Below are 13588 nucleotides of genomic sequence, written 5' to 3'. Positions count from 1 at the left end.
AATTAATATTCTCAAGTTATTGCATTTTGAATCAGAAATAAAAATCATTTATTTGGCATGTCATGACATATTAAAAGTTCATTTTTAGTCATAGAACTCATTCAACCCATATCCCTTATTCCATCTTTGAATTGTGATGCAACGAATAATCCATGACCCCATTTTCAGAATTTGTGTAGGAGTTCCTTTTAAGTATAAGTAACGGGTAAAATACACATCGATCTTCCTTGGCCTCATTTTCAGAATTTTAGTGGTGTATTTCGTTGCTAAGAGCTTACGCCAATTCAAATCCTAAGTTGTTAACCTAAAACTAGTAAATGGTAGAGGTCAAACCTACTTAATAATAAAATTCCATCTTTGCCACATTCAGGATTGTCAACAAGTCCAAATACTGCAAACAGAGAATGAAAATTAAACAAGGACGGACATTTGGAAAATAGAGAGAACTTGCAGTCACTTCTCTTCCGCAGTAAAACAATATATATATTTAATTAATCAAAGAAACCTCTTAGAGTAAAACAATAATGTAAACAAAAGAAAAAGGAAGACTAGTCCTTCGACAGAGGCATGGATAATTTGACATAATACAAGACAATTTGTGAAAAATTAAGGAAATTAGAGATCTCGAAGCTGTTTAAGATTCATGGGAGATATATATTTGGGGTCACCCTCCAGCAATTGTTTGGCAATTATAAGGTTAGCAGCTTCACTCGGATGATAAGGATCCCAAAATACATGTTTGTCACGATCTGAACACATACTAGAGGTTGGTCCACATGGAACTATACCAGCAAATTGCCCTCCATTTCCACAGCAAGCTTTTGTCGCAGTTGCAAATCCTAAAAAAAAAATATTATAATTAGTAATTTGATTCTAAAAATAGATAAAGAATCTAAACAATTACGAATTATAAATTCTCACCATATTTGTCATAATTGGTGATGAGTTCCATAACAAGATCGTAAACATTTGCATGTACAAAAGTTGCTCCGTCGAGATTTTTGTTCATTTCAGAGAGCATATCTTTCAATCTAGCATTGTATTGAAGTGCTAGCTTGTTTGCTAATTCCACGCATTCGTTTTCCTTCAACTGATTAATTGTCTTTTGGTAAGGGATGCAACCAATTGGTCCAACGTTTCCAATTATAAATTTTCTTGCATCCAGTTTGTACAATCTCTGCCATACCATATATAGTTTTTAAAAAAAAATTATTTACACTGTCAGTACAAGTTATATATGTAGGTAATTAAGAAAGTGTTATTACCGTAAGTTGTGCCTTCAAGTGACCGAGAAGATCATCAATGAAGGCATCTGGGGATTCCGTTATTCTTGTACCAATAGAAAGTACAGGAAGAAGGTAATTGTTGAGGAAATCGTTGGACCCAATTGTGATTGAGAAAATGGATTTTTTCATGATATAATCCCTTGCCTTTGATTCACCCAATAGCTTACTGATCTCTTTTCTAGTAATGTTGAAATAATCAACTTGGATGTCCATTGAAAGCCTGTTTACCTGCAGGATATATAGAAGATGTGACCCACGTGATATTATTATTGTTATTGTTGGACTTTATTAAATGAGTTTGCATACAAAATGTTTTTGATCACTTACAAATATTCTTCCCGTGCCATTCATAATCCCACCTCCTCCTGATGCATAGTTAACTCCGTATAAAATAGCTCTTCCTGTGCAATTTGGAGCGAGATATGGTGTGGCATAATGGGGTTGGCCCAGTCCCTCTCCTAATTAAGACCAACAGTCATTACAAAGAACATCATTAGAACGAGAAAAAACGTAATTAAAGAACATAAATGTCTTAAAGTCACTGCACTAATAAAGAACAATAATTAATGTCATGACAAAATTGTAACTCCTCTTACCGACAATGTCTCCTATGGTTCTTCCATTTGTGTAGCGACCAGTAGGGTTCCCTCCAGAAGCTTTAAAATCTATGCCATTAGGTGGAATATTAGCCTTTGATAAGGTTTGTAAATAGTTATTATTTCCTGCATCTACTAAAGAATCTCCAAAGATATACGAAGCTCCAAATCCCAAATCATCATCAATATTATCAGCACAATTTGCGAAAGCGATAATATTAATGACCAAAAGAAGCACGACCAAAACATAGTTATAAGTTGTTAGGGCCATGGCTTTGAGTTACGTTGCTACAAAACAAAATGTTTCAATTTCTATCACAGAAATTAAAGATAGCTATAGCTTGAGAAAGTAAATCAATGTAAGGAGGCTATAAGAAGCAATTGCTAGAAAACTTGTAACAGGAATGATCCAAAAGGAGACGTGGGTTGGTATGAAACTCTTGATTTTGAGAAAAAAAGAGGAAATGGTGATGATAGATTTTCAAGAATTAGGTGGACTACATATGTGTGCAATATCTCAACGTGCATGGACCTTAGGCAATTACTTTAATTTCAAGTAAGCCAGTCCTCCACGTGAAGTCAAATACTGGTAATAAACTTAGGTATGTGTCTAAGCTAAGGCGAAATTAAGCAGAATGTTCTGGCAATAAACTTAGGTGTGTGTTTGGTTAGGGGTTGAAACCCACCCTGAAAGTTCTGCACCAGCACTCAACTCTTAAGGGCTTTTTGGTTTAAGGTGAGAGGATAATTTATGTATAAACTTAGGTCACTAGTCTGCCATTATTGGTCACCATCTAAATAAGGAATATTTCAAGAAGCATTTACTTTGTTTATCTACTTTAAATCCTTAAAATTTTGAAATGACGTTACGATTGATATGATAATTATTTCGAGTTTATTTATCCATTTAAATAAAAAGTTCTAATTTTGAAAAGAATAGAAAAATATAAAATATTTTAAGAAATTTTTTTCTGTAACAGAAGTAGAAATATATATATATATATATATATATGACTTCAAAAAGAGATAATTCATTTTATAGTGACGAATATTCATAATATAAATATACTACAATTTAGTATTTAACATTTTATAAATTGTACTATTCAGTCATATCAAATTTTATAAGTTTTTCCTTCAATTTTCCTGAAATCGCCCCAACTAAAATATAGTTTTATATTGTCCCTTGGCTGCCCATTGGGCCAGCATATGAAAGGGAAAACAACCATTTTATCAACCGGAGAAATTTAAAAATAGCCAGATTACGAGTGGTCATTCAAATATAGCCACAGTTTCAAAAGTAAGCGAAATTTAGCCACTTTTTATGTAAAGATAAATCTGAACGAAAACACTATTCAAAATCCGGGAAAATACTCCAGTATAATATACTGGAGTTCCAGTATAATATACCGGTCCAGCATAATATACTGGAGATTGGAGCACTCCAGTATATTATACTGGAACTTTATGCATGTTGGAGTTCCAGCATAATATGCTGTAAGTTCATACACAGGATCTCCAGTATATTATGCTGGAACTTTTCGTATGGCAGCAAAATAATGGCTATTTTTCAATGACTTTGCAAACGCTGGCTATTTTAGCATGATCAGTCCGAAAACTGGCTAGCCCGTGCTATTTTTACGTATATCAACATCGGATCGTTTCTTGTGCGGATTAAGTAGGAATAGCACCGGATAAAAGAAATAACCCAAATAGTCGCTCATCCAACCACTTAAACTAAAAATAGCACATCAATGTATGATATACGTATAATTATGAATAATCGGCATATAATCTATGTATACCGGCTAGGAAATATAAATATTGAATTTTACCTCTATTTAAGTTATACTCAGTTTTTACAACTATTTATATTTTAGCCAATATTGACAAACTTCAGGTCTGTGCTGCTGCTCCTTATTCTTAGCAAAATCAGACATTAATAATACATACTGAATGTGTTCTTGTGCTTCTTTCGAAGTATAGTTTCATGGGTAGCATTTTTCTGCTTTTGAAGCGGGAGTCTACACTTGTAAAGATTTATAAAGAATGGCTTAAAAACCGGCCATACGTAAAATGTCTTCCTTTAGACAGAAGATTAGGCCCGTATATTGATAAGAAAAGAACCTACTTGGCCCGATGCAACCGGACTTCTTTTGTTAAAAATAGGCAGAATACATCGGGAGCCCCTTAAACTTGTCCACATTTTTCACTTAGACACTTTATCATTAGTCCGTTCCATTTGAACACTCCAACCACATATCAAATGTGTCATTTAGATACAAAATTGGTAGGCAACCAAAATATAAAGATGCGTGTAATTCACACGCTTGTGACGTGTCAAATGAACAAATAAATGACTGACACGTGTAATTTTCTTTAAAAATGACAATTGTAATTAAAAAAGAAAACAAAAATAGCAGAAAACCCTCTCCCTTCCTCTCCCCTCTTCTTCTCCGATAAATCTTTTCCCTCCCTTCCCCTCCCACACTGCTGCTTCTTCCCCCTTCCCACCCGTTTTTGCTATATTAGTTCTTTAAAACTTGTTCTGATTGCAATTCTAGAAACAACAAAGTAAGTATTTATAACGTTTTATTGTAGTGTTAGCTAAAAACTTAGTAAAGAATTAGTACTATAGGTTCATTACACAGAGAGAATCTAATTTTGTAAACATAAAGTTTACGACGCTACGTTTTTTACTTCCGTTTTCCCTACTTGTTCTTCCAAAGCATATTTTGGGTTGTAGGTTGTTTTTCAAGTTACAAAGAAAACTTGTAATTGGGAGTTTCGGGAGACATGGCAAAAGAACAGTAGCCTATGAATTCTAAAGAAGTTCATGTTCTTGACCAATACAATGGTAATCTCGTAGATCGGAAAGTTATTGAACGACGGCTCAAAATCACCTTTTGTAAAGGTTAACTGAAATTTCCACACCCCATAATCCTAACTCAAGTTTTTTTGCTTTTGTTAAAAATTACAAACAAAAATTTTGATGTTAATTTCCAATCTAGATTTTGCTGATTTTGTTTTGCCAAAACTTGTTGGCCACAATTTCAATAGATAGTTTAGTTGGATTAGTCGGCGTTTGGGTGGTGAAAATATTGAAGGAGCTTGAGGAAGAAGGTGAAGAAATGGGGCCACATATCTGAAAAATGAAAAAGAACAATTCATCGGAAAATTTTCCGGCGAATCTATTCATTTTCCGGAAAAAAGTACGTGAAGTTTGCTTTTTGGATGAATTTCACGCGCCTCAAAAATGTGAGAAACACTTGCCGGTGAGTTTATGTACCGGCGTCACCTATGACCGGAGTAGCTCTGGAGGTTATAGGCCGGAGTATGTCGGAGGGGGTGGATTATTGGCGGAAGGAAGAGGTTTGGTGAAGATGGAATATTTTGGGAAGAAGTAAAATTAATATGTGGAAAATAAAATATAATGGGACCTACATAAAATAAAGTTAAATTTAAAAGAAAAAAGAAAAAAAACCTTAATTTTGAGGGTTTCACGCGCTTAGAATTAAGTGTAAAGCACACACTTTGCCATGTCAGCGTGAAGGGTTTGCGAGGTCGCACTTTAGTGGAGAAGAAGTGTCTAAATGGTAAAGGGTTTAGTTGAGATGTCTGACTGACCGTTGAGGACAACTTGAAGAGGCCGTTTATGTATTTCGCCTTAAAAATATTGTGAACGTCTAGACTCGTAGTAAAATATTGAGGAAGTTTTCAGAAAGGGATTTTTTCTTTTCTATACCATATATGAAACTTTATTACCAAATATGTGCATATTTTGTAATTTACCCGACCTGTGCACTGTTTTTCTATAATTTTTATACCATTCATTAATTAGTAATTAATAGTAGTTGAATCTTCCTAATATGACGCGCTAAAAATCAGGAAAAGAATATCCTAATTGATTTAGCGACCACCAGTTCAAATTTGAACGCAAATCCTTTATCTGATCTCTCCCGAATTTTTTTCGTAATTCAAAAAAAAAATACGAAAAGCTTCAACAAACTGAAATCAAATTGTAGAAATCAGTTCGTCGAGTTTCTTCCTCAATCCAGACATCAAAAAGGCGACCAATTATTCAACAAAATCAAGTCAAATCGTAGAAGCCAATACTGCCGATACTCTGTTCTTCATCTTTTTTTTCTCAATCCACAAATCAAAAAAACAATAAAATATAGAACAATACCTCAGCAACAACACTCAATCATGTCCAAAATCTCAATCATGCTACAATTGAATGGGAAAAATCTGATTATAAAAAATGGGTCTCATCTCTGTAATTTTTTGAGAAGAAGAAGGAATGGAGAAGACGAAGAAAGGGGAGGGGGAAAACGACGCTGGTCTTGGGAATTAGGGGGAGCTGATTAAAATTGTTATGTTACAAATTCTATGAAAGTCTGATTTTATGTTAGTATCTACAAAATTCATACATTTATCTACAAATAAACTACAAATCAGTTTAAGTATGTATAAATCAGTATTGTTTTTAAGGGTATCTATAAAATTACTACATTTATACTGCAATTAAACTACGATCTATGTTGAAAAAAATGTTGACTACAAAATTTTTTCTTCATCTACAAAATTTCTACAAATAAACTACAAATCAGTTTTAGTATTGCATAAAGCTGTACTGTTTTTAAGGGTATCTACAAAATTACTACATTTATACACATAAACTACAATCTATGTTGAAAAATAGTGTTGACTACAAAATTTTCTCTTCATCTACAAAATATCTTCAAAAAAACTACAAATAAACTACAAATCAGTTTAAGTATTGTATAAAGCTGTATTGTTTTAAGAGTATCTACAAAATTACTATATTTATACTACAATTAAACTACAATTTATGTTGAAAAAAAATGTTGACTACAAAATTTTCTCTTCACCTACAAAATTTCTACAAAAAAAAACTACAAATCAATTTAAGGTTTCAGGGTGAAGCTTAGTCTTTAAAAGTTGAATCTTTGAATCAAAGTCAGAAGAAGGGGTAGGGGATTGATTGGTTTCAGGGGTGATTTAAAGGTAAATATTGTATAGAATTTTGATATGGACATCAACATTTGACACGCCTGAGGCTGGGCTTATGCTTCTCTTCTCCAACGGAAAAATTGAGAGCCCTAGATTGCTTTTGCTTACATACCAAAAAGGCAGTAGCTCTATGTCGTAAAAGCATAAGAATATAATTTTGAATCCGAAAAGAAATAGGGAAGCGTGGGCCCTACTATTTCGTACGTAACAAAATTGCAATTTCCATCTCTGTATTTTTTGAGAAGAAGAAGGAATGGAGAAGAGGAAGAAAGGGGAGGGGAAAAACGGCGCATGTCTTAGGAATTAGGGAGATAGAGAAACGTGTGATATATGGACACCTTTAATTAAGGAGTAAAAACTGCCAATTAATTAGACCCTTAATTAAGTATGGTATAGGATTGGTAATTTGGTATACTAAGTGTAATTAAATCAAACCTTAAACATTGAGGGTAATAAGGTTTCCTATGTGGCATAGGAATGTAAAAATTCCTTTCAGACATCACTATTGTTTAGTGGCTATTAACTTTTTATAAATATCATATACAAAATTACTTCTATAGCTACTATTTAGTTGTTACACGACTGTATTTGTAGTATTCGCTCTACTGTATTCATGAATACAGTAACGGAATTCGCCTAAAAATAGGGGAATGCAGCTGTGCGACTGTATTCCCTGCATGAATACAGTAGCAGAATTCGCCTAAAAATAGGGGAATCCAGCTGTTTAATAATGGAAAGATAATCAATTAGTGTGTATCACTCTTAATTTAACCCTACAAAATCAATTCTACATAAATTTCGCTGCTATTGTGATGTATTCCATGTATTCGGGCGACTGTATTTATAAATACAGCGAGGTAATCAAGAAATAGGGTGTACATTGTTCTATTCAATCCGACTGTATATATTATATTCTATTCACATATATTCATTATTCATTATATTCAATTCACAGTATTCAATTCGACTGTATTCATAAATGTAAAAGTTAAACGTATTAGTTATTATTGGTTATCTATTTTCTAAGTGGATAATATTGTTCTTATTCATATTTGACTCGTTTTTAAAAAGGTTCATTATTCAACTCATTTTTAGTGGATAATATGATTTAATAACTGTTTCTTTATCCACTTTGCCACCACAGACATGATAAACAATTTGGAGGTTATAATGAAGAACAACTAGCTAAATGACTATTTTTTGATGTTATCATTTAATAATTTTTTTCATTGTTCGCTAAAGCTAAAGCTCAGACTGCTAACATAAGTCGCACGTCAATCAGTATTAATCCAGTGACTTTTTCATGCATTTTTACTTTTTTCAACTATAAAAAATTGTGACCTATACTACTTACATTTACATAGAATATATTTTTATATTAAAAAGTTATAAGTTGTAATATTGTACTAGTATTCTTTGTCTTTCGAATTCCGTCATTCTTTTCTAGAGAAGTAAATGAGTCAAGTAAAATATACTGTATTGTTTTACTTTCCCTAGTTAGTGGGCTCGTGCTAACCAAATTTGTATGTCCACTAAATGGGGAGACAACGGTCATTTTAGCACCCAACGGGCTTGAATTTCCCTCCTCCCTATACCTATTGCCGTAAACTTGTGTACGGCAGTTTTGTCGCTTCCACTATATCTGACCGTTGGGGTTGAGAGACTGAGAGAGGAGAAAGCTGGAAATGGGTGTTCGTGGGAGGAAGAGAGCTGCTCCGGTGAACATCGATGATGTCGACGGCGAAAATCAGAAAACTACAGAGTACGAACAGTTGAGGGAAAAAAGAATCAAAGAAAATCTTGAGAGAATGCAAAACTTAGGGATTTTTGACATATCACTAAAACTCAAGTCTTTTAAGACAACACCCACCGCTCGCAAAACCCCTCAGCGTCTCTCTCCTTTGCAGCCTTCTGGACCCAGTCGCCGCTCCTCTCGGTAGTGTATTTACTCAAACAGTGTACTCATTTTTTACTGTTGGGTGTATATCCTCTACTCTGTTTAATTTCTTTATAAAAATAGGAGTAATATTTTTGCTAATTTTGCTTGGAGTTTAAGTTGTATATACCATCAGTGTAAACAATTTTTTGCACTATTAGGTCATCCAAAGTGTATCTAAATATAAACCTCCTTAATATGGGAGAACTGTAATCTTACTGTGAGATTTGTATCCTTGAAGAAGAAACTGGTTACCTGCTGCAACAGGTAAAGACGATCTGATGGTGTAAAAATTCTTCATATTGACAGTGTATATAACTTAAAGACCACTTGATACTTGCATGGAAATGTAAAAAGAATGTCGACATGTTGTAATTTCTAATGGCTTATTCTTGTTTGTTTGGGGAATTTAGGTTGCAGAATGCAACACCACTTAGCTATTCAGAGGTGCATCTGTCTAAGATTGATAAATCATTGGAAGGTGAGCATAATTTGTTGAGGGAGGAAGGGTCAAAGCCAGAGATTTACACGGAAGAGCATGAGAAATTGTTGGGTACAACTGATTTGAGCTGGACTCTGTTTGTGGATGGATATGGAAATGATGGGAAGCGAATCTATGATCCGGTGAGGGGAAAAACTTGTCATCAATGTCGGTAAGGAGATATTTTTAGGTCTACACTATGTATTTATTGTGCTTTATGTAAAGTATAAAATGATTTTCATCAGCATTGCTACAGACATTACCTTCAGTTGGGACCTAGTATCATCAGTAAATTCTTGCTTCATGTTGTTCCTATAAGCTAACCTTATGTGACATTGGCAAAATAATGAAAAATTAGGAAATAATATAAATGACATGAAATGATCTATGAATTTCCTCAATCAAACTCCTCATTGTGCATTGGAATCTCTATTACATCTTTATTTTGAGGGGTACATTTTTGGTTTAATTAGCCTATGTCAAAATGGTGCGAGCACCAATTATTCTCTCTGAGCCTAGAAATTTTAAATATGCAAGGAGTTTAGTGTTTTCTCTAGTGTGATGAATCAAGTAATGTTTGCAACGGATATTTTCTTTGAAGGAGGAACAAAATAATGACATATCTGCCTTCCTTTTTCCTGTCATTATGTAATGGTTCTTGAATATTGATTTGATTTTCACTCTCTTACTCTCTCACTCTCACACACACAGAGATTTGCCAGACAGTTCTATTGCGTCTTTTGTCATGTAAATACAATTTCCCCTGTATGAATATAGTAAGTTATAACCATGTGGTTCTTCACCTTCTTTCTACAGACAGAAAACTCTTGGTCATCGAACTCATTGCTGCAAATGCAACCTGGTTCAAGGACAATTTTGTGGAGATTGCTTGTATATGAGGTATAACATCATGCATATCAAAACTTTGATATCTACTAATGTTTAACCCTTTTTATGCTCTCACTATGCCAAACTTCTCAAATAGACAAAACTATCTATAACTGAAGCAATTCAATCGAGAAGTGCATTTTTATCTCTACATTGATGTTTGTCTTCTATGCCGCTCCATGATGGAACTACTATCTCCGTCAATTATTTGTATATTTGGTCCTTTTGAACTTTGTCAAAAAGCTTTGAAGATATGCATCTATTCCCCTCTCATTTTACCACTTGTATTGATATCTCGTTCCTATGCACACGTGTCTATGTTGTGAAGTTGGATATTTTCAAGCCAATAAGAATTATATGGTACTCCCTCAGTCCCAAATTATGTGGCACTGTTTGACTCGGACTGGAGTTTAAGAAAGAAAGGAAGACTTTTGAACTTGTCAATCAATCAATCAAACCCAGTGAAATCCCATAAGTGGGGTTTGGGGAGGGTAGTGTGTACGCAGACCTCACCCCTACCTTGGGGAGGTAAAGAGGCTGTTTCCAAAAGACCCTCGTCTCGAGAGGAAAAATAGAAAACAATCAAATATCAACAATATAGCTAGAAAAATGATAAGAATAATGTAAGAACCAGAAAAATAGATGGAAGAAAGCAATAGCACTAGCAATAGCAACAAGTAGTAATCACAACAAGATCCGAGAAAGCCGAAGTGGAAGATAGTAAGAAAACAACCATAATACTAGCAATCAAAGAATAGTGACAAGATACTAATGGACTAGCCCTAAACAACCCGGTATGAATTAGAAAAACGCTTGACTACCTACTACCCTTATATTCTAATTCTCGTCCTCCACACCTCCTATCAAGGGCCATGTCCTCAGTAAGCTGAAGTCGCGCCATATCCTGTCTGATCGCCTCTCCCTAATACTTCTTAGGTCGTCCTCTGCCTCTTCTACACTCTTCAGAGCCAACCGTTCACACCTCCTAACTGGCCATCTAGGCTTCTCCTCTTCACATGCCCGAACCATCTTAGCCTCGCTTTTCGCATCTTGTCCTCCATGGAGGCCACGCCCACCTTCGCCTGAATATCTTCCTAACCTTATCCAACCTAGTGTGCCCGCACATCCATCTCAACATCCTCATTTCAGCTAGGTTCATCATCTGGATATGGAAGTTCTTGAGTGGCCAGCACTCGGCCGCATACAACATAGTTGGTCTAACCATCGCTTTGTAGAACACTTTTGAACTTGTGTGGCTATAAATCATCTCATTACGGGTAATTAGGAATTTCGAGTTAAATTGTTTCTAAATATAGAAAAGTGACATTATTTTTGGACAGACTAAAAAGAAAAGCGTACCACATAAATTGGGACGGAGGGAGAATCAGTTAGGAAGTTTCTTCCTTGCTATATTGCCCGATCAAAAAAAAAAAGTTAAGAAGTTTCTTCTTTAAACACGCAACTTGGAGTTTTCCACGAGGGGATCAGTGGCGAAGCCACATGGTGATATAACCACCCTTCATCAAAAAATTGCACTGTGTACATAGGTAAAATATTACGTTTTAGAAGTATATAACACATATTGAACACCATTTGTCGGAAATTTTTTTTACTTCTTTTAAATTTGAACACCCTTGGGAAAATTCCTAGCTTAACTTTCAGCTTCGTATATCTTTGAATTCCCCTATAGTGCAACTCATGTAGTGCAACTGGATGCAAAAATCCTAATATGACCAGCTTTTATTTTAGTCATGTAATTAGAAAAATGTCCCAAGATAGATTCTCGGATACAAGACCTGCAGGATGATGAATATGTATTTTAATTAGAAGGGGAACTTCAGAACTTTTTAGTTGTTTCATCATGTTGTTCTGGATATCTCCATTTACAAGATCTGCAGAATATGATGCATATGTATTTTCATCAGAAGGGGAACTTCAGCACTTATTAGTTGTTTTAACATTTGGTCTGGATATCCCCCTTTATCCGGCCCACCAGTGTAGAAGGGGAACAAGTTGCTTCATTGTGTTATTGAATTACTCAATGTAGATATGGAGAACATGTACTTGAAGCGAAAAAGAATCCAGACTGGATTTGTCCTGCTTGTCGAGGAATTTGCAACTGCAGCTTGTGCCGACAAGCAAAAGGATGGGCTCCTACTGGTCCTCTTTATAAGAAGGTAATCTCTTTATAAGAATTTCATATTACCAATCTTTTGATTGTTCTTTCGATCTCTTTATCACATCTTTCCTTTTTCCCCTTCTTTTCCATTCTCAAACTCTTGATTGTTCAACCTATCCAGATTGCAAGATTGGGTTATAAATCAGTTGCACATTATCTGATTCAAACCCATCGAGCTAGTGTCAGTTCTGAAAACAACTCGACACCATTCTCTGCAAAAAGATCACTAGCTTTCTCAGGTATGGAAGCTACGATGAAAAATGAGGAATTTTTCAACTATAACAGTGATTCACAAGGGCTGGTGATGAATGCTCAAACCGAGGTCAAAGAATTGGAACATGATCCCAATGAGTACATTTTAGCACCCGAAAGTAGCACAGAGCCCTCGCTGAAGCCTGCTTTTGCTGCTGAGTCCAGCGGTGAACCCTCAGTACTACTGAAACGTGACTCTAAAAACAGTGGTACAAATCTGGTTCCCCCATGCGATAATGTAGGAAATTTCTCAGCAGACAACAAGCCAGGAAATGAAAATGCTGTGCTGGTAGGCAGTGCATTGACTTCAAGTGCACTTATGCTTACTGAGTTGAGTAATGGCTACAAAGGCGAGCCACCATTTGATTAGGAAATTGATGGTGGGAAAAAGCAATCAGACGAAGAAAAAGAGGATGGCACTTGTGTCTCAGATGACAAAAACTGTGATGTTTTGGTAAACAGTGATGGTATGGTTGCACCAGAAGCAAGTTCAAAGTCAAAGAAGAAGCCTTGTCGAGCTGCTGCACAAGTCATTGATAGCATTGCTGGAAGACTAAGGCAGAGACGTGGAAGAATCAATGTGGAAGCATAACAACATCTCGGATAACAAATGCTGGGATAGTCTTTTGCACCTGAAACTGGTTACAACATTGTGATAGTGAAGTCTAGGTGGCTGGTAGTTTTTACTAAATGTAATATATAATCCTGTGTAAGGATTACTTTTTCTTTTAATTGCTTACAAAACTTTTTAACTGGCTCAGCTGAAGTAACTGAACCAATATAAAAAGGAGCACTCAATGAGTCAAATTCATAGTATTCTTCTAACAGAACTGTTGCAGTAGATAGAAAATTAAAAAGGAGCATGTAGAAGCACCAAATCGAGGCAATATTTAGCTATCTCTTGTGCAGTTCTTTCATTATGACCTAGTCATA

General features: G+C 35.1%; 2 protein-coding genes across 2 annotated transcripts; one reads left to right on the top strand and one right to left on the bottom strand.

Moving 5' to 3' along the window:
- LOC109223032 (GDSL esterase/lipase At2g23540) lies at positions 528–2272 on the bottom strand. Its single transcript, XM_019387293.1, has 5 exons — positions 1883–2272; positions 1614–1744; positions 1266–1514; positions 922–1177; positions 528–839 (listed from the first exon to the last, which is right to left on the bottom strand). The coding sequence occupies exons 1-5, from the start codon at positions 2151–2153 to the stop codon at positions 616–618; spliced, it is 1131 nt and encodes a 376-aa protein (XP_019242838.1). The 5' UTR covers positions 2154–2272; the 3' UTR covers positions 528–615.
- On the top strand, positions 8481–13466 carry LOC109212470 (cell division cycle-associated 7-like protein). Its single transcript, XM_019376118.1, has 5 exons — positions 8481–8855; positions 9269–9508; positions 10153–10236; positions 12272–12401; positions 12525–13466. The coding sequence occupies exons 1-5, from the start codon at positions 8605–8607 to the stop codon at positions 13023–13025; spliced, it is 1206 nt and encodes a 401-aa protein (XP_019231663.1). The 5' UTR covers positions 8481–8604; the 3' UTR covers positions 13026–13466.

This window comes from Nicotiana attenuata, chromosome 2, assembly GCF_001879085.1.
Source record: "Nicotiana attenuata strain UT chromosome 2, NIATTr2, whole genome shotgun sequence".
In the NCBI taxonomy this organism is placed as follows: Eukaryota; Viridiplantae; Streptophyta; class Magnoliopsida; order Solanales; family Solanaceae; genus Nicotiana; species Nicotiana attenuata.
The sequence above is the reverse complement of the archived record's forward strand: the minus strand, read 5'-3'. Positions and strand labels throughout refer to the sequence as shown.